Consider the following 22,743-nt stretch of genomic DNA (forward strand, 5'->3'; position numbering starts at 1 on the left):
ATTTTAGAAAATTGTGTTCTGTACTCGTCATTTAACCAATATAATTTCTCTTGAAATCTTCCCGCTGTTGTAAACATTAAGCTTAATTATGATGACTAATGTTTATTTTCACAAAAAGTAGGAAGGTTAAAAAGAAACAAGAGATATAAATGAGAGATGAGCTTTAAAAATTCAAATTAGTGAAACGTTTATGAGATTAGTGCTTCCTTCTCTCTTATAACACTTACTGCAAGGATACAGAACACATTGGTACTTGTGTTTCACATATTCACATACTATCGAGTTTAACATTAAAATTCATAATATTTGCTTTAAGAAAACGAATTTCACTAAAATTACACATAAAAATTTATAATTCTAAACTTTAAAATAAAAATGTTGTGACATTACTTAAATATTTTTAAAATCTACTCTGTGTTCCGCACCAAATCCGGATAATGATTCTTTACCTGAGGTTTGAAATATTAAATTGTCTGAATATTTCTTCCTTTTTTAAGCAAACATGCAGGTGTTTGTTTATCTCACTCGTTTCATTTCATCAATAATTAACCATTTTTTTCTGCCTTTTTTTAGATCCGTATATAATTTTTTCATCGCCACCACATAAGTTTTCTACAACCATAGTTTCTTTTTGTTCTGATTAAAATAAGTCCTCTATACTCCGAATGTGATGAAGGGCTGAGGAGTAAAAAGGTAAAAACTGTCAAAATTTCATGTTATTTTTGTGCACGATTACAATACTTTCTCTATACTTCGTATATATGAGAAAGTAAAAATAACATTGCCTATTATTTCGCTACTCATTTAAATAGCTGAGATCAACTATCTTTTTTGAAAATAGCATGTGTTTTTAATCATTAATGTGGTGTAATTCAGTTGATGTATAGTATTTGAAATTAAAAAGAAAAATTTTAATGCCTTTTTCTGATCTTTTGAGGTTTTTAAATTATAATTATTCATAACTCTTTTTACATTTATTAACTTCACACGCCTTATTTTACATTATTCAAAGCTGAAACAAACGGAGATTCATATACTTTTCAGCGAAGATGTATATTTTTAGGACTTAAATTGTTTTTAAAGTTTGCAACAAGAAATATACTGCCTTCGGATTATGCAACTTCGGAACTTTCAACAGCTGTATTTACACTAACAATTTTGTTATTTAATTAACTGTTTTAATGTACTTAGCAAGCATTTTTCTTTGCCCTCAGATCACCTATTGGTGTGACTGAAACAAAACAAGTGTCAGTTTGATATTATTTACATCGTTCACGTTTTTCGCTGCTCATTCTATGGAAACTGCATATTTCAAGTGTCGTTGGAAACTACCTCCACTTGTTTCAAGTGTAACCATTGTTTATTGTGTAGTGCCTTGATAAATTAAATGTAACCTACCAAACCGGTTTTAAAATTTGGCAGTAAAATATGTCTATTTGTGCGGTCGTGGTACGCTGTTATCCTGGGTGTGCTTTTATTTTCGTGTATCCTATACCGTTAGCAAACTTTCCTGTGCTTGTATAAAAACTATATGTTTTAAATGTTAGAAATTGAACTTTCTACTATTTAGAGTATAGACTCGATTAACGGGTGTTGTGGTTTTATAATTTTACTTACCATTTTTATGTTTACATTTATCTGCAAGATTTCAGAAGAATCTTGTTTATTTTTCCCTTTTGCTAACCAAGTTATTTTTTTAAACCTGTAGATAATTGGATAGGACGAGATAGTGTTGAGGATTATTAATATAGATTAAGTAAGAGATTTATTATGCATTTACAACACCACAAACTAGAGAAAGTCCAGCCTCACTCCAATGTTTTTTGAAAATTAATGCTGTTCAATAAATTACTACTTGTTACCACTAGACAACTGATTTATGAGATACACATATTTTTAATATATATCCCTTGGTTAATTATCGTAAATATTTATAATTTATCTACAACTGCTTCATAAAGTTTAAGATTACCACCCTGTGTGTATTATACCATGCCTGTTCAAAAATGTAACAAGCATTCACAATGAAGAGTCAGTTCTAGAAATCTTGTTTAATTTGGGACTACTACTTTGTACTAAAATGCCTTTTTCTTCCGTGCGCAAATCCACGTCTTACTCGGTCTTCCCTGTTTTCTTTTCCATAGGTTTCCAGTTCAGCCCAATTCCTATGGTAACTTCCGGTCTTATTCTTGCTTCAGCGCCAACCCTTATCTATTACCAAATCCATTTCCATTTTCCCCGAGTAACCTATGATTGGATATAATGTTGTACCATTGGTCTACATTTGATCTTGGGAGAATTTTTCTACGATCGCCATGTATTTGAATGGTTGCGAAAACTTGTTTGGCTCTAGAGATGCGTGTTTTCCATCAAATGATGCAGTCTCTTTCATAATTGACAATGCTGACTAAATATATGAAATCTTTTTCTTTGTGTACTCCATCCCCATTAGAAAATGTAGGTACTCTAAGCTAGTTGATGGCGTCAACCTGATGCCTCTTATTTGGTCTGTAGCTTGCGGCATCAGCCAGTCAATTACTAGGTTAAAAAGCTGTGGAGACAGAACACGCCTCATTCTTTTACTTCTGTCTGGACAATAATATATAGGCCAGTGCTATGGTTCCGATAAACTCTGCATTGAAAACCTTCAATATTATTTTAATGTCTGAAAACCATGACAGTAAGATTTTCTAGAGGTTGCATTTGTCTATAATATAGGCATGTAACCTCTGGAAAATAAACTCTATACTATCAAAGGCATTTTCAAAATTAATGAAAAAATTCATAAACGGGACACTTTCATTCATACTTTTTGTCTAGCATTTGTCTCAAGGTAAATTTATTGTCCGTTTGTCTTCCCTAAGCTCAGCTTGTTCTTTCAGCATTTCTTCTCTGCAAATCTGGAGATTATGCAAAATATTTTAATTGTGAGTGGTTAGGTGTGATGTCTCGAGAACTTTTACACAGCTTTTTACTTCCTTTTTTTTTGGCATTTTGAGTATTAGACCATTATTTTTTATTCATCTAAGTTTTTTTCGTTGTTCCAGACTTCTTGCAAAAATTGTATTAATGAATGCAGAATTTTTATTATTGATTTGACAAAATAACGTCTTTATGTGCTTATTTATTTTTTGCATTGTTTGTTTGGCAAAAGATGTCTAGTTGTATGTTTAGTTGTATGTTAATAATTGTAACTGCTCTTCTTTTCTTTCTAACATCCTACACCCTGGCATTTGTTCATACTCTCATATCTTTGCGGACAACATTGTTTGGGGGGGGGGGGGGGAATTATACCTGTTATAACGTGTTTGCTACTGATATTAGTTGCTCATGTAGAATTTTAGTTAGTTAATAGGTTATGTTAGGTTTGCCTGTCATTCCTCCTGGGACATAGGCCGCTGAAAAGTGCTTTCCATGCGCCTCTGTCCTGGGCTAGTCTTTCCAACTGTACCCAGGTGTAGCCAATCTTCTTGGTGTCTTCTTCCAGGTCACTTCTCCAAGTCTTTCTTGGTCTGCCTCTCCTCCACCTGCCTTGTGGGTTCCAGGTGATGGCCTGTCTTGTTATGCTGGATACAGACTTCCTGAGTGTGTGGCCAATCCATTTCCATTTTCTCTGGAGGATCTCTACTTGAGCTGGCAGTTGATTTGTTCATTTCCATAGAACATCAATTCTGATGGTTTAAGGCCAACGAATTCGCAGGATCTTTCTGAGGCATGCGTTTATAAATGATTCTATTTTCGTCTTATTTATAGTAGGTATTCCCCATGTCTCAGCCCCATAGAGTAAAACAGGTTTTACTCATAAGTTAAAGATCCGGATTTTTATTCCAATGGTTAAATCTCCAGAACCCCAAACTTTTTTTATTTGGTTGAAGACTGCTCTTGCCTTGCCCGGCCTTTATTTTTATGTCTGCATCTGTTTAACCCTGCTTATCAACACTACTTCCAAGGTAGGTAAATCTATTCACTTCTTCTAGGACTTCTTCTGCCAATGTTATAGGGGTGCCGTTTAATGCATTGACTTTGAGAACTTTACTTTTCCCTCTGTGAATGTTCAGGAATCGAAAAATGTCACTGAAAGCGGTTTTTATCCAGAATCAGAATTTTAACTGGATTTAACCGTGATTTACACATTCGAATATAGTCGTAGTCTTAACATTGCTCCTAAGCTCAAACTTGACAAAAGTCGTATTCGGAGTTGCTTACAGGCAACTTCTGGGGGGGGGGGGGGGTAGTGCCTCCAAAAGAACGACTATCGTTCCCTATAACGAATTAAAATTTATATAGGAAATATTATTTTTAGCAGTGTCTAATTAAATTCTCCGGGTGATGGGGTGCTGACACCTGTAAAAATATACATTTTCTTTGAAGTTTTTTTTTTAAATATTAGTGTACAATTTATTTTCTACTTTTTAGTGCATTGTTGCATAAAAGCTTGTTATTAAAACGTTTTTTATGTTGTTGTTTTTTTTGTACTTAAAATTTTTTATTTACAAAATATTTGCATGAGTAAAAACCATTGCGCAACTAATGAACGTGATAATGCGTGTATAATAGTGCGGAAGTGTGGGTCAATGTAATATCTATTGGATACCTTTAATAATATTTAGGAAGAGACCCACGCTTTTCTTTATAGTTATCTCAATAGTAGTGCGTAATTTTATATTTAAAGGACATTATTTTTTTTCTCTAATTTTTAGTGCATTATCACATAAAAGTTAGTAATTAAAAAGTTTTTAAGACATTTTTTTCAGTACTTTACATTTTCTATTTACAATTGAGTTGCATGACTAAAAACGATTGCGCACCTAAAGAGCGTGACAAAGCGTAAAATTTGGTCAACATTTTAATTAATTCATACAAATATTAATTAGGCATCTAATTAAGTCAAATTTATTGCCAGATTGCATAGTCTTTATGTCTTGACCCACGTGACAACATTGATCCGAATCTGTCAGTTAGAAGTACCCGAAGTTTTCGGACAAACAGACAAAGACAGTGAGTTAAATAAAAGGTTGTAAAAAAATTGCTTAAAAGCGTTTTAATAACAAGCTTTTATTTACTAATGCATTAAAAAGTAGAAAATAAATTATACACTATTATTTAAATTACTATAAGGAAAAGCATGGGTCACTTTAGTATATATTGTATATATCTATAATAATAGTTTCGCTGTCTGTGTATCTATCTGTGTATCTATCTGTGTATCTGTGTATCTATCTGACAAGAACGCTATAGAGAAAACACAAGCAATTTAAAAACATGCATAGTTAAACGAAAACGAAATATGACGTCACATTGAGCATATAGAAGAAAATAATATCAAGCCGGAGAGTGCACATAGTAATATGACGTCATTGATTCTCGAGTAAATATTGAATAAAAAGGCAATTTTGTCTAATCTAAGTGGTTTGCGTGAAGAGTTTCTTTCATACAATTCTTCGGGTAGGGGCGAAGCCCCACCCCCGCGTAAGAACTCTAAATGCGACTTTTGTCATGAATGAGATTAGGTGCATGGTTTAGGGATATGCCTGTGACTATATTTTGTATAAAGTAAAGTACCAATTCTGGATAAAAAACCGTTTTCTATGTCATTTTTGTTTCCGGTTAAATTGAATTAAGATGGTGATTTTGGTTTTGGTTTTAGTTTATAGAAAATAGACAGCACTATCAACCTAGCGCCCGTTGTATACTTCCTCAATGGGCCATTTTTCTCGTTCTATATAATAGTTTCGCTGTCTGTCTATGTATCTATCTATCTATCTATCTATCTATGTATCAGACAAGAACGCTCTTGAGAAAACACAAGCAAAATAAAAACATGCACAGTAAGACGGAAACGAAGTATGACGTCACATATAGTAGAAAATAGTATCAAGCCGGAGAGTGCACACAGTAATATGACGTCATTGATTCACGAGTAAACATTAAATAAAAACGCAATTTTGTCTAATCTAAGTTGTTTGCGTGAAGAGTTTCTTTCATGCAATTCTTCGGGTAGTGGCTAAGCGCGACACCAGTGTTTCTTTCAGACTTTTTCCTCCCCGTAGGGGGGAATTTTTTCTAATCTAAAAAGTGTTTAGCGTGCACAGTTTTTTTCATGCATCTCTTCCGGTAGGGGCGAAGCCCCGCCCAAGTTCTTCCTTTAGTTTGTATGATCTACAAATGCGACCAGTGTTTCTTTCAGACTTTTTCCTCCCCGGAGAGGGGTGGGGGTACTTGAAATTTTCGTGGGCGGGGGTAGAATTTTCTGGGAGGGGGCGGACACTGGAAAAAATTTATAATTATATTTCGTTGAATGGGACGGTAGACATGTTGCCTGAAAGAAACTCTAAATGCGACTTTTGTCATTGTAATATATTGAGAATTGTGAAGTCAAGGGAACTCACTCTTCTTGTATTATTCTTATATTTATAATTTGGTCTTGAGTGATGTCCCTTGTATTTATTTATGTCTTGTGACTTCCTGTTCCTGTTCTGTCATGGTGGCTAAATAAAAGACTAGTTAACAATCAACGTGGCTTTATCGTCAGTGTATCATTGATAGAAATATCAATCTATCACATTTGGCGACGAGGATGGGATCAATCGGCTTAAAAGAGCACATGCTTACTAAAAAGAAGCTTGCTAGAGCATATTGGCTAAGTATTTCTAGGATAATGGCGCTGTATGGTCAGATAAAAGAATTTAACTCGAATGATGAAACCATTCATGATTATCTAGATAGGTTAAGCTTTTACCTTGAAGCTAACGACGTGAAGATAGAAGCCAAAAAGAGAGCTGTTTTGTTAACAGTCATAGGGCCTCAACAATTTAGGCTATTAAAGGACTTATGCGCACCAGCTAGTCCAGCTACCAAGAGCTTTAACGAGCTGAGCAAACTGCTAACAGACCACCATGCGCCTGTACCATCAAAGTTCCTGTGTAGAGCCAGATTTGACGGTAGGACTCGTCAACCAAACGAATCAATATCAGAATATGTTGCTGCTTTACGTCATCTAAGTGAATTTTGTGAATTCGGTGACACGCTGTCTGACAGACTATGTGAAAAGTTTGTGACAGGTGTAAACAACCCTGATGTTCAAAGAAAGTTGCTTCTCGAGTCAGATCTAACTTTGGAGAAAGCAATACAACTTGCAACTTCATTTCAGCAGTCATCCGATGCGGCGAGATGTCTAACGCCCTCAGGGATCCATGCAGTAGACAGCAGGTTAGTCAAAAAACACCAACCCCATCAGAGCATTTCAACTTATGCTAAACAACCTGCAAATTCAAATCCTAGATCTAAATCTAGTAATAATTATCAAAAATGTCATCGATGCAACGGTCCCCATGCATCTCATCGATGCAAGTTCAAGTCAGCAACTTGCTATAAGTGCAGTAGGCAAGGTCACATTGCCAAGGCCTGATTTGCAAAGTCTTCGTCTGTTGCTAGATCTAGCCAGTCAAGACAGAACCGCAACCAAAGGCAGCACTATGTTAACTCTTACCAAGACAACCTAACCCAACCAATGAACCACTCTACCAGTGAAAATGCTCAAACTGATTCGCAGCCGGAGTTCAACCTGTTCTCTGTGAAATCAACAAGTCATGCTCCCATTAACGTACCAGTTGGTATCAACGGTAATAGCATCATCTTCCAACTTGACACTGGAGCATCTCTAACCGTCATTACAAAGAAGGACTTTGACGCTGTCACAGGAGGATCAGTGCCTCTACAACCATGTCACGAGTGCCTAACAACATACACAGGTGACAATGTTCCGGTGATAGGAGAGTGTATGGTTCATGTAAGCTATAATGGTCAAAGTGTTAAACTTCCTCTTCTTGTGGTTGAAGGAAATGGACCACCATTACTAAGTAGGAACTGGTTAGTTGATCTTAAGTTAAACTGGGAGAGTATATTTTCAGTGAACAAAGCAAGAGAATCTAGTTTTACTTCAATAGATAAAGTTGTATCTGAAAATGGAAGTGTTTTTGGTAGTTCAGGATTACTAAATGATAGGATAGTGAAGATAAGCATTAAAGACACAAATCCAAGATACTGCAAAGCTAGAGTCCCACCTTATGCAATGAGGGATAAAATTGAAAATGAGCTAAGTAGATTGGAATCTAACGGCATCATAAAGAAGGTAGACTATTCCGATTGGGCAACGCCCATTGTGCCAGTGTTAAAGAAGGATGGTTCTGTAAGAATTTGTGGAGACTATAAAGCTACACTGAATAAGCAAATAGAGCTAAATAGATACCCTATTCCTAACATTGAAGAAATTTCTTTGAATTTAGCAGGAGGAGACAAATTCACCGAATTAGACTTTAGTCATGCTTACACTCAACTAGAACTTCATCCAGATTCAAAAGTCGATACGACAATAAACACACATAAAGGACTCTACCAATATGAAAGACTATGTTTTGGTATATCATCTAGCCCTGGAATTTTCCAGGCTGTCATGGACAGTATTTTTAAGGATATTCCAAATGTTTGTGTTTACTTTGACAATGTGTACATAACTGTTAAGAATGACACTGAACATCTTAAAACACTTGATGAAGTCTTGAAAATAGTTGGTGAAAAGGGTTTAAAGATAAACAAAGATAAATGTCAATTCATGCTGACAGATATTAGTTTTCTTGGTTATAATTTGAGCAGACAGGGTCTCAGACCTCAACCTGAGAAAACAAAAGCCATTAAAGAAGCACCCAAACCTGAAAATACCCAACAGCTAAGAGCTTTTTTGGGCTTGATTAATTACTATGCGAAGTTCATAAGGAATCTGTCTGGTAAACTATCACCACTGTACAAGCTGCTGCAGAAAAATGCAACTTGGCACTGGGGTAAACAACAAGATGCTGCTTTTAATGCAGCAAAAGAAGCTTTGTCTTCTGACACCTTACTAACTCACTGTGACCCAGGGAAAAGACTTATCTTGACATGTGATGCTTCACCAGATGGTGTAGGAGCAGTCTTATCCCACATAGATGAAAAGGGTGACAGACCCATGGCTTTTGCCAGTAGATCTTTGAACCAGGCTGAGAAAAATTATTCTCAGTTAGATAGGGAAGGCTTAGGCATCATTTGTGGTGTTAAGAAATTTCACAAGTTTCTGTTTTGGTAGGGAGTTCACCATCTTTACAGATCATAAGCCATTGCTTGGTTTATTTGGGGAAAACAAACCCCTGCCTGAGCATGCCTCACCAAGGATTCAAAGATGGGCTATCACACTAGCTGCATACAATTATGAATTGAAATACAAACCTGGATCTGAGAATAGTGCAGATATTCTTAGTCGTTTACCTTTAAAAAACCAAAGCCTTAGTTATGTACCAGAAGATGTATTTGTTCTTTTCACTACCATGGATAACTCCAATATAAATGTGAATGATGTTAAAAGAGAAACACAAAAAGATGAGTGCTAGATAAAAGTATATGAGTACTGTAAGAATGGTTGGCCTGAAGAGTCAGTTAATGATAATGTGTATCTGAGAAATTATGGGAGAGGGGAAAATGGATACCAGGTCAAATTGTTCAATGTACAGGACCTGTGTCTTATAGACATGCAGACCAGTTAAAAATAACTTGTGCAGATAATAAGTGTGAATCTATCAATCCCACCAAATCTGAACAGTTCACACCAACTAAGTTTGTTCCACAACTAAGTTCTGTTGATATGAGTGAACCAAGTAGTCTAGAGTCAGAAGATGTAAATTCTGGAATTAATGATTTAGATCCTGGACTTCCTGAGCTAGAGAGTCCAGATGGTCAGAATCTTGAGTCACCAAATCAAAAGCCACTGAGAAGGTCAAACAGGACAATCAAAGTCCCAGATAAGTTAGACCTATGATTTTAAAGGTCAAGAGGACTTTGACATCATTGTTTTGTATTTTAATTATGTTGTAGCATGTTTTGCATTTGTTTGTAAGGGTGTAATCTACCAAATGATTCAAATCATATAATGTTCATGTTACAATATATTTGGTGATTTTAGGATACTATCATTAGTTCTATTGAGAGCTTCGTTGTTGTTTACTAAGGGTAAAGGGATGTAATATATTGAGAATTGTGGAGTCAAGGGAACTCACTCTTCTTGTATTAGTCTTATATTTATAATGTGGTTTTGAGTGATGTCCCTTGTATTTATTTATGTCTTGTGACTTCCTGTTCCTGTTCCGTCATGGTGGCTGAATCAAAGACTAGTTAACAATCAACGTGGCTTTATCGTCAGTGTATCATTGATAGAAATATCAATCTATCACAGTCATGAATGAGATTAGGTGCATGGTTTAGGGATATGACTATATTTTGTATAAATTAAAGTACCGATTCTGGATAAAAATCCGTTTTCAATGTCATTTTTCGTTTCCGGTTAAATTGAATTAACGTGGTGATTTTGGTTTTGGTTTTAGTTTAGAGAAAATAGACAGCACATTCAACCTAGCGCCCGTTGTATCCTTCCTCAACGGGCCATTTTTCTCGTTTACTAATATTTAGGAAGAGACCCACGCTTTTCTTCATAGTAATTTAAATAGTAGTGTATACTTTTTTTCTACTTTTTAGTGCATTAGTACATTAAAGCTTGTCATTAAAACGTTTTTTGTAATTTTTTTAGTACTTTACACGTTTTATTTACAGTAGAGTTGCATGACTAAAAACCATTGCGCACCTATTGAACGTGATGACGCATATATAATAGCACGAAATAGTTTAATGAGACAGAACACAAATTTGGACAAAATTTTAATTTATTCATAAAAAGTTAATCAGGCGACCAATTAAGTCAAATTGAAAGCCATGATGCATTGTCTTCATGTCTAGACCCAAGTACCAAATACGAATCGTGTCTGCCAGTTAGAAGTGTCTGCAATTTCGATAGGGCTTTTCGATCTTGACTGACGACAGACTGACGAGGAAGTAAGTTTTTAAAAACACCGGGAGTGATCTCCCCTAAACTTTCTCGAATATTCTTATATAAAATAACAGGGGATCGGAACTCGGGCTATAGACATGATTTTTAATCCATTTTTAAATACTTAAAGTTTTAAAAATAGAATAAAATCTCGTAGACAAATTAATTGCAAACCATGTGAACGCCAAATAAAAAGGCGCATAATAGTGCGCAATATTATTAGTACTTTTAAAATTTACATTAGTTTTTTGAGAAATCGGAAGTAGCGTAAATTACTACTTCCGATCAACGGAAATTTATCAAAATTTAACAGAAAGTAGAGAATTAGATCTTTTACTTACATGTGAAATTTCATTTATCTATCTGAAATAGTACTCAAGTTATAGGCTTTTGAAAAATTCAAAGTAGGAAAAGTACCACTTCCGGTTATCGGAAATCGCTCAAACGTTGATACGGATCTACGATTGTGATAAAATACTTATATATGAAATGTCATCAACCTAGCTGTAACGGTACTCAAGTTATCGTGTTTACACACACACACACAGACACACACAAAGACACACAGACATACGGACAGGATTGCAAAGCCCAGTTTTTCAGAATGGATTATGCATAAAACCTCTTAATTTTGATAAATCTGGATTGATAATTTTTGCCCGATTAAAATAAGTCCTCTATACTTCGGATGTGATGAAGGACTGAGGTGTAATACGGTGAAAATTGTTAAAATTTCAAGATATTTTTTTGCACGATTACAATACTTTCTCTATACTTCGTATATACGAGAAAGTAAAAAGCTTGTAAGAACTATAAATTTTCGAAAGATTTTAAGAACTGTTTTTTTCTTTTTACATTAGCCAAAGAAATGCCCTCACATATTGTTTAATTAGTGTTTATAACACTTCAGAAGCATCGTTATTCTTAATTTTGGTCTGCCATGGATATTTTGGTTTTTAAAAGCAGATTATCGTTAATTATTTCTCTGTGGTTTTTTGTTAGTTAACATTCTTCTTAGTTTATTTTATTAATTAGTTTTCTAATCAATTAATGCATGAAAGCACATTTATTTACACAATGATATTGATTGAATGTCATTTTAGCCATTGCATGTAAAGCCTAACTTTTAAAATAGATCAATATGTAAAGCCTACTTTTTAAATTAAAATTAGAAACAATATTTTAAAATTAGTAACTTAAACTAGACCACATTATTAACGCAAAAGAACACCAAGACACCATCTTTAAACTTTATATATATATAATAATATTAGCATTGCACATAAATCTTGCTTTTGAAAATAATACAACTTGTTTTCTAACTTAATTTTTGTGTGAATGCTAAAGCTACTGAGATCAAGCATTAAACTGGCCCCTAGAGAAAAATAAAAGTAAGCCGCTCTAAGCTATCAAAAAAAGAAAAGGACAGTGGAGGGAGAAGCAAGGGCTCTGGGCTAACAATGCCTCAACTAAAGAGAGCTACCAAAAACAGTCAGTTGTAGAGGTGTAACTGCAGCCTTTTGCTCCTCGGAGTTTCATATGAATAAGTCATTATCCAGTCTTCAACATCTTTCAGGACGTTCCCCAACTTCGGGCTGGCTTCCCCTGGTAAACCGAATGTGCCGCGAAGTTTAAGCGCCAGAAGAGGTGAAACCCCCTTGCAGAGGAGGGTGTGATACACTTTGTTCTGAGCGTCTGCTTCAGTAAAGACATGCTGCTGGTTCAGCCTAGTCTTCTCTGGCCACAGTCGGCAGAGAAACTCAGACGCTCACTCTCTTGGTTTTGGAGTGAGTCGGCTGAACTGGAAATGCCTGTCGTCTGCACACTGGATGTCGCCATAAGTGCTTTGCAGTAGGCTTAGCACTTCCTCTGCACTCGCAGCATGCTTTTTTTTCTTATAAGCAATCCCTTTCAGGCTGCCTAAGATGCGCGGCAACGGATTGGGAACGCTGGTGTTCCGCAGCAAACTTTGAACTTGACTTTCCAAGTCCGGGAAACTCACCCTCCTCCAGTGGGTGGAAGGCCGGTGAACAGGTGCAGTCTGTTGTGTGTTGAAGTACGCACCTTCACAGTCACTGGCAATTGTGCACTTGCCTGTAGCTCCGCCATCTTAGCCTTCAGCTCGTCCAGCTGCTGTGACAACTTTAACATTGGGTCGCTGCTGTCCATGCTTCTTCTCAAAGTCAAGCCCCACGTTGGGCGCCAAAATGTAACACATTCCCTCAATAGGGATGCTTATTACCCACTGAGGTGTTGTGTTTAAAAGGGCTGACCCTGAAAGATATAGCACACAATGGAACGACGCTGTTGTTGTCAAATACTGGATTTATTGACATTAACATCTAAGCCAACTGGCTATGTAGACAGTAGAAACGTAGAAAACAGTAGAAAGATTGTAGAAAAAGCAGTAACCCTAAAACAAATGTAAACAATAGATTACATCAATGAAAATACTACCGCGTGTAGGCTACAGAAATACACGGGTGTAATAAAATATGTTACGGCCAGTACACAATACTGCCAACAAGTACCAATAAGTATTACAATAATAATTACTTAAATAAATACTTAACCTAACTAGTCCGCAAAATGCAGCACTAGCAGAAATAGTACAGTAATAATAAACATAATTTACATTAATTTCATAGGATGTTCTATATATGTTCTTATCGCGTGATCTTTGTACCAAGTTAAACGTCTGCCACCCTTACGACTAGCCCGAGTGTCCTGGAGAAACACAGCTTTAAAAATAGTTAAGGGGGTTGGCTCCAGAAAAAACCAACTTCTTAATTAAAACGTTTTTTTTTTAAATTTATTTGTGTATATCTAAGTTAGGGTACTTAAAGGAAAATATTTCCATGCATCGGGGACCCTATTGAAAATATGGTTGCCATGGTAACGGCGGCCATCTTGAAAAAAAACATCATTTTCTGGAGTTCTAAAATTTCATAAAATAACATATATATCGGCTATAAAACCATTGATTCTTCTTGTACTAACACTAATAGAGTCAGCTGGCTAACTTATACATACACAAATAAATGAAAAAGGCTTATTATTTAAGAAGGTTTTTCCACGTTTTTTTTTCCGGAGCCTACCCCCTTAAAAATATACCTAGCACAATTCAACAAATTGTTATGTATTTATTTCCTAACTTTTAGATCAATATTTCAAACTTTTCATTTTCGAAGTCAAATCTGAAGCTCAAATCCTGTAGATGGATTAGGATTTAACTGAATTTTTCAGTTTGCTTCGATTATTTGCAGCCTCACTCCATTCCACGAATATGTTAACTTTATACGAAAATATTTTCTATCATTATAAAAAAATAATAGCTATAAAATCAATTATTTATTTAAATATTTAAACATTAAAAAAAGAAATAGATTAAATGGATTTATGGCTTTACAGAGTAACAGCTTGCTTTTAGAGAAGAAGCTTCTAAAGATTTGACACTTTCTTTGAAATATAAAATACGCCTAGCAACTAAATATGTAAATATGTTGCAGTCAAAGGTAGTAGCCTATAACACTTTACTGTGAGAATTCTGATGGATCAAAACAACAGCTGCGACTAAATCTCGGTAAGAATGCAAATGCTTTCAGAAAATCTTATAAACTCTTTTCATATATGAAATGCGCTTTAGTAAAGTTAAATATTTGTGTCTCGAGTGTGACTCCTACAGCTTTACGAACGTTCGTGCGGTTTCATTGTTAATACGTCGATGGGTTTTTTTACAAGACACTATTCTAGTAGTTTTGTTGGCATACAAATGAAGTAGAAAAAAATTTATTACTTTCTCGTATATACAAAGTATAGAGAAAGTCTTGTAACTTTGTAACTTGAGTACCGTTACAGCTAGGTTGATGAAATTTCATATATAAGTATTTTATCAAAATCGTAGATCCGTATCAACTTTTGAGCGATTTCCAAAAACCGGAAGTGATACTTTTTTTACTTTGAATTTTTCAAAAGCCTATAAATTGAGTACTATTTCAGATAGATAAATGAAATTTCATATGTAAGTAAAAGATCTAATTGTCTACCTTCTTTCAAATTTTGAGTAATTTCCGTGGACTGGAAGTACTAATTTACGCTATTTCCGATTTCTAAAAAAAAAAAAAAAAAATATAAATTTATAAAGTACTAATAATATTCCGCACTATTATGCACGTTTTATTTGGCGTTTACTGGTGTGCTATTCTTTTTTCTACGAGATTTTATTCAATTTTTAAAAGTTTAAGTATTTAAAATGGATTAAAATTCATGTCTATATCCCGAGTTCCTATCCCCTGTCTTTTACTTTCTTGTATATACGAAGTATAGAGAAAGTCTTGTAATCGTTAAAAAAATCGAGATTTTTGCAAATCTCCACGTTTTACACCTCCCTGAGTAGGAAAAAAATATTTTTGCAATTTTGTCCGTATGTCTGTGTGTATGTGTGTCTGTAAACACGATAACCTGAGTACCGTTACAGCTAGGTTGATGAAATTTCATATATAAGTATTTAATCAAAATTGTAGATCCGTATCAACTTTTGAGCGATATCCGATAACCAAAAGTGGTACTTTTTCTACTTTGAATTTTTCAAAAGCCTATAACTTGAGTACTATTTCAGATAGATAAATAAAATTTCACAAGTAAGTAAAAGATCTAATTCTCTACCTTCTATTAAATTTTGAGTAATTTCCGTTGAAATTATCTTAACCTCGTAAAATTGAGGTAACCAAAAAAAGTACTTTCGAAAATATAAGTGTAGGTGTAAGAGTAGGTGTAGGTGTAGGTGTAGGTGTAGATACAGATGCGATGCAGATGTAAATGCAGATGCATATGCACATGCAGATGCACATGCAGATGCACATGCATATGCACATGCATATGCACATGCAGATGAAGATACAAATACAAAATACAAAATACAAAATACAAAATACAAAATACAAAATACAAAATACAAAATACAAAATACAAAATACAAAATACAAAATACAAAATACAAAATACAAAATACAAAATACAAAATACAAAATACAAAATACAAAATACAAAATACAAAATACAAAATACAAAATACAAAATACAAAATACAAAATACAAAATACAAAATACAAAATACAAAATACAAAATACAAAATACAAAATACAAAATACAAAATACAAAATACAAAATACAAAATACAAAATACAAAATACAAAATACAAAATACAAAATACAAAATACAAAATACAAAATACAAAATACAAAATACAAAATACAAAACACAAAACACAAAACACAAAACACAAAACACAAAACACAAAACACAAAACACAAAACACAAAACACAAAACACAAAACACAAAACACAAAACACAAAACACAAAACACAAAACACAAAACACAAAACACAAAACACAAAACACAAAACACAAAACACAAAATACAAAATACAAAATACAAAATACAAAATACAAAATACAAAATACAAAATACAATATATAGCACACGTTTGTTGCCGCAGCTACAGTGTTAGTAAAGTGGATAGGGTGTGTCTCGTTGGACGAGAAGTCCCCAAATATTTTTATTAAATTGTTAAACAGAAGTTATGGCAATACTTAACCAAATCAACGGTAGAGAATAACAATAATGGTTTAATACATTAATGATTACAGAGAGTACCAATATAGAAAAGTTAATGATTTTGGGTTCATTATTTTTTAAATAAAGTTTAGGGGAATGATCTCCCCTAAACTTTCGCGAATATTTTTATATATCATTTAGGGAGATTGAACTTTCAGTACAATCGGGTTATAGAAATGTTTTGAATTTAAAAATAATTCTTTAATACTTAAAAAAGAATTGCGCACCAACTACCAAATGAATGTATACAGTATGTGTATAATAGCGCGTAAAATTAATACTTCTTAAAGGAAACATCGATTAATTTTGAAAATGTTAATTAAACATCTAATTAAGTCTCATTTAATGTCACTGTTCATTGTCATTAAGTCTTTACCGACATGAAAACAAATATTTGGGTTTGTTTTCGTTTGATTTTTCGTTTGCATTTGTGTTTTGTTTGTGGTTGGGTTTGTGTTAGCGTTTGTGTTGTCGTTTGTGTTTGTATTTGTGTTTGTGTTATGTTTGCGTTTTGTGTGTTTGTGTGTGTTTTGTTTTTGGTCAGTTGTGGCTGGGTATATGCTAATTACAAAACACATATGTGAATTTCGATACTTGAAATAGACACGTCGCGGCAAGGCTAACCTGACACAAAACAAAGAATGTAATAAAACCTAGGCGGGGCGAGGAATAAAATAATTGAAGCATTTCATTTACTGCGTCAACTTACTTAACCTAAAGGAAAACAAGTCAAGCAGAACGTTAACGTGTTACACGGGCAAATAGATGCTTTATGAAAGCGCTAAATTTAAAGCTATTCTAAGCTAGTTTGTGCATGAAAAGGATTGTAAACAGGCGATCAAAATATATTGGATTTGGCTGAGTTTTGTTAACCGGCCTCATGTTGAAGTTGTTATTCATGAAAATTAAATTTTAAAAACCTACTGTGTATGGATGTTAGGGCGAAACGAGGTGCAGATGCAGCCTCAGACCACCAACTCGTGGTTGCAATACTAAAATTAAAACTAAAATCCTACAGGGATCGAGCTGATAAACCGCTCTTTAAATTCAATACAACATTTCTTAGGTGTCCAAAAATAAAGGAAGACTTTAACTGCGCAGTAAAAAATAGGTATGAAGCACTCTCCAGCCTGGCAGAGGATACAGTAGAGGAAACAGTAGAGCAAAAATGGCAAGGAATACAGGAACTATGGAAGTCAACATGCACTGACATATTGGAGAGAAGAAAAAATGAACAAAAAGAATGGATCACAACAGAGACATGGGCCAAAATTGAAGATAGAAAAGAGATAAAGCAGAAGATTAACAAATGTAAGGATGAAAAAGAGAAAATAAGCCTCAGAACACATTATTGTGAAGTAAATCGCATGGTCAGGAAAAGTGCAAAAGAAGACAAAAGATTGGTCATACAGGAGATGATAGAGGAGGCAGAAACTGCGGCACGACAAGGAAAAATGAAGAGGCTTTATGAGGTAACCAGGACACTATCAGGTAAGAACATTAATCCCAACAAACCAGTAAAGGATAAAATAGGAAATATCTTAACAAGTGACACAGAACAGAGAGACAGATGGGCACAGCACTTTGATGAGATTTTAAACCATCCTCTCTCATCAAACATCCCGGATATACCACCTGCAAATCAACTACTAGATGTGTGTACAGATCCACCCACAAAGTTAGAAACAATAAGAGCAATAAAAAACATGAAAAATGGCAAAGCAGCTGGCCCGGACGGCATCCCACCAGAGGCACTCAAGGCAGACCCAGCCATATCAGCAGACATACTACATCCTCTACTTAAGCAGATATGGGAAGAAGAGATAATCCCATCTGACTGGAAACTGGGATACCTGATAAAACTGCCAAAGAAGGGAGACCTGACAAAATGCAACAACTGGAGAGGGATAATGCTTCTTTCAGTTCCAAGTAAGGTGCTGACAAGAATCATCCTAGAGAGACTTAGAGATGCCTTGGACAAAAAGCTGAGACAAGAACAGGCTGGTTTTCGTCAGGACAGGTCATGTACTGACCACATTGCCACGCTACGCATCATTGTTGAACAGTCCCTTGAGTGGCAATCCCCCTTATACATGACCTTTGTCGACTTCGAAAAGGCGTTTGACAGTGTGAATAGAGATGCTATCTGGAAGTTAATGAGCCACTATGGAATACCCAAAAAATTTATATCTATCACACAGAAACTATATGAAGACTCCACCAGTCAGGTAATACACAAGGGAAAACTAACAAAACCATTCAGGGTGACGACGGGAGTAAGACAGGGATGTATGCTATCGTCAATGATATTCTTGATGGTGATCGACTGGATCATGCTGAGGGCCACAAAGAACGACACAGGAATCCAGTGGAGTTTCACAAAAAGGTTGGAGGATCTTGATTTTGCCGATGACATCTGCCTACTATCTCATAAGCATCAACACGCGCAAGTCAAACTAAATCGGCTGTCTGAAGAAGCCTCCAAAATTGGACTAAAAATCAATAAAAACAAAACAGAGGTCATCAGAATCAATAACAGCCAGGACCTGCCGATACAGCTGAATGGAGAAGATCTACGAGAAACAAACACATTCACATATCTGGGAAGCGTGATCAATAAGGACGGAGTGGCAGACGAGGACATAAAATGCCGTATCAACAAGGCTAGATGTGCCTTCAACTCGCTGCGCCCAGTGTGGAGGTCCACGGCCCTGTCACTCCGGAGCAAAATTGGGATTTTCAACACGAATGTGAAGGCAGTGCTACTCTATGGCTCGGAGACCTGGAGGGTTACGAAGACTAATACTGATAGGCTACAGGCGTTCGTAAACTAATGCCTACGTCATATACTCAAAATAAGATGGCCAGACAAGATAACAAACAAAGACCTGTGGCAAATTTTAAAGCAACAACCAATAGAGAAAGATATTAAGGCCCGAAAATGGGGATGGATCGGACACACGTTAAGAAAAGAAAAAGAAAACATCGCAAAACATGCATTGGACTGGAATCCCCAGGGGAAAAGGAGGGTGGGCCGGCCAAAGAAAACATGGAAGAGAACGATTGAGGAAGAGGCAAAAACAGCTGGGCTCTCATGGGCACAGATCAGAGGAGCAGCCCAAAACCGAGTCCGCTGGAGATGTGTGGTTGCAGCCCTTTGCTCCCCAGGGGCCATAAAGGAGTGATGATGATGACTGTGTATGGAAATTGAACAGAAATAGCACATTGATTTAAAAAATTGATTATAAAATAGTGTAGAAATAATTAAATTAAAATTTAACAATGGAGGTGTTTTGCCTATTAGATATGTCATCTTTTTGTCTATGAAAAGATTTGCCCTCTGAGAAAATTTAGTGTGTTGGATATAATTAACTCTAATGTAAGTGGCGCTTTTAACAGACTATTTTAGTTACCCCGAATGTAAGACGCGCTTTTAGAAAGGATCTTTTAGTTACCCCAAACATTAATTAGAGCATGCAAGAACAATCTGTTCTAGCAAAGATCATAAATAAAACGAAACTGTAGCGTAAAAATAGTAACAAATTAACGGTATTTACATTGATTCCTATGGTATCTAAATGCGACTTAATTTTGAGATTATGTGCAAGGTTTAGGGATCAAGCTTAAATCCGGTTAAAATGCAGATTCTGGATAAAAAATCCGTTTTTAATGACATTTTTCGTTTCCGGTTAAATTTGAAGTTTAGGTGGTGATTTTCTTTTTGATTTCGAGTTAAAGAAAAAAGACACCACTATCAACCTAGCGCCCGTTGTATCTCTCCCTCAACGGGCCATTTATCTCGTATTAAATACTTACACTTTAAAAATAGAATAAAATCTCGTAGGAAAAATTATTGCACACCAGTGAAAACCACATAAAATGTGCATAATAGTGCGGAATATTATTAGTACTTTATAAATTTACATTCGTTTTTGAGAAATCGGAAATAGCGTAAATTAGTACTTCCGGTCCACGGAAATTACTCAAAATTTGACAGAAGGTAGACAATTAGATCTTTTACTTACGTGTGAAATGTCATTTATCTATCTGAAATAGTACTCAAGTTATAGGTTCTTGAAAAATTAAAAGTAGAAAAAAGTACCACTTCCGGTTATCGGAAATCGCTCAAAAGCTGATACGGATCTATGATTTTGATAAAACACTTATATATGAAATTTCATCAACCTAGCTGTAACGGTACTCAAGTTATCGTGTTTACAGACACACACACAGAAACACACACAGACATACACACAGACATACTTGCAAAATTATGTTTTTCCGTATCATCATCGTCATTTCTTTGTGGCCCCTGGGGAGCAAAGGGCTGCAACCACACATCTCCAGCGGACTCGATTTTGGGCTACTCCTTTCATCTGTGCCCGTATGAGCCCAGCTGTTTTCGCCTCTTTTTCAACCGTTCTTCTCCATGTCTTCCTTGGCCAGCCCACCCTCCTTTTTTCCCTGGGGATTCCAGTCCAAAGCGTGTTTTGCGATGTTTTCTTTTCTTAATGTGTGTCCGATCCATCCCCATTTACGGGCCTTGACATCTGTCTCTATTAGCTGTTGCTTTAAAGTTCGCCACAAGTCTTTGTTTATTTTGTCTGGTCATCTTATTTTAAGTATATGCCGTAAGCATTTGTTTACGAAGGCCTGCAGCTTATCAGTATTTGTCTTCGTAACCCTCCAGGAACATCATTAGTATTTGAGCATAGTGCGGGGGAACGGTTGCAAAGCCAAGCATTTATATGAAGGTGTTATTGGCGACCCTGTGCGTATTATTTAACATTTAATGGATACTGGAGGTTTTTTTAACCATAGCGGTGCTTTGACCATAGGGGGTTTGATCATAGAAGATCGTTCCCGGTTTATTTTGTTTTAACTTCCATTTTGTTTTGTCCAGATCAGTCTATAAATTCTTCTTGATATTTAGTCTGATCCCCACTACAAACGTTAGGAAACTAGTGAACTACAAAGTTTTAGGTTTTTTCTTGACAGCCAGCCAGCCAGCCAGACAGACAGACAGACAGACAGACAGACTTTTTACTTTCTTGAAAATGATTTCTGTGTTTATTAATACAATAACATTAATATAATTTCAATAAGGTTGACGAAATTTCATTTACAGTTATTAGCTCCTTCTATTACTTTTTAATCTATTTTCTTTAACCGTTAGTGTTACTTATTCTACTATTGGGTTCGTTTCTCATACGGCGATAATTTGAATATCGTTCTAGATTGGTGAAGAGTTTTTCACACAAAAGTAGGAGATTATATTCGCAAGTTTCATTTACATCTTGAAGGAATTCTCCTTTTATCTCCTTTTAATTTAATTTGTAATAGGTGATGTTCTTACTCTCAGCATACTTATTTTATTCTAATTCTACACTGACATTCCACAGGAATCTGATGAGTTATATCCTCTGTGACTGAATTATCATGCTAGTCAAGAAAAATCTGTCACCAAAATAAATATGGTAATTTTACTGAATGTTTAATGTCAGTTTAAACTTAAATAATTTAACAACACAAAACTTACAATATTAAAGCAATCGCTAGTTAAACTGAAGCAAAATCTTGAGTTTCTCATTTATTTATTTTTCTTATTTTCTAATTTTTATTATCTATGAATTTAGATGAAAATATAAAAATGACAATAAATTTATAGCGTCCTTGCAAACACCTGACCTAAATTACGTGATACCTACGTCCGCCGCCACGGTGGTGTACACCGGACGTAAACACGTTCACCAGCGCTAAACGCGTTCACTGTATGTAAAGAACCGCACCCGCGGAAAAGGAAAAATACGTTAAAAAACTTGAACTCTTAGGAATTGAAGATCCTTATACTGTTATTGACAATTTCGTGGATAATATAAATATGTGGCCGAAATTTCTAAATAAAAATACTGTTAGTAATACTGTTTGCGTTTAGAGTTTAAGTAGACGAATCTGATCAAATGCAGTAATATATTATAGGTTATCTAGATCTGGTTAATGTAGATTCTACATTCTCTGTTAAGTACAAGATTTAGTAGCAATAATAGATCTAGTACAACCACACTACTGTAGCAAACATGAGACCACTTAACTCGTACAAAACCCACACTACAACGGCTAATATAATTCATGGGTAATAACCACTGCTGTTCTTAGATCTCAGCCAATCTGTGTAGCATGTTATACAATTTAAGACCCTTATAATCCAGCAGGGAAG

At 35.2% G+C, this 22,743-nt stretch overlaps 1 protein-coding gene across 10 annotated transcripts in view; it reads left to right on the forward strand.

Moving 5' to 3' along the window:
• The window catches only part of LOC131949828 (uncharacterized), a 60,455-nt gene that overhangs the window by 13,955 nt on the left and 23,757 nt on the right, over positions 1 to 22,743 (forward strand). For 5 of the 10 annotated variants that reach the window (XM_059311825.1, XM_059311826.1, XM_059311831.1 and 2 more), the window contains one exon: positions 21,929 to 22,003. The exons of 1 other annotated variant lie outside the window; for it this stretch is intronic. Coding sequence is in view for 4 of the 9 variants with exons in the window: in XM_059311831.1 (XP_059167814.1) it covers positions 22,001 to 22,003 (3 nt within the window). In the remaining 5 variants the exon portion in view is untranslated. Of the gene's footprint in view, positions 1 to 10,829; positions 10,912 to 14,563; positions 14,602 to 21,928; positions 22,004 to 22,743 lie in introns of those variants that run through there. 4 more of the 10 variants (XM_059311827.1, XM_059311832.1, XM_059311828.1 and 1 more) reach the window with 3 other exon arrangements.

The sequence above is a fragment of the Physella acuta genome, unplaced genomic scaffold (genome assembly GCF_028476545.2).
Source record: "Physella acuta isolate Inbredline_101_S28 unplaced genomic scaffold, ASM2847654v3 ptg000716l, whole genome shotgun sequence".
Classification (NCBI taxonomy): Eukaryota; Metazoa; Mollusca; class Gastropoda; family Physidae; genus Physella; species Physella acuta.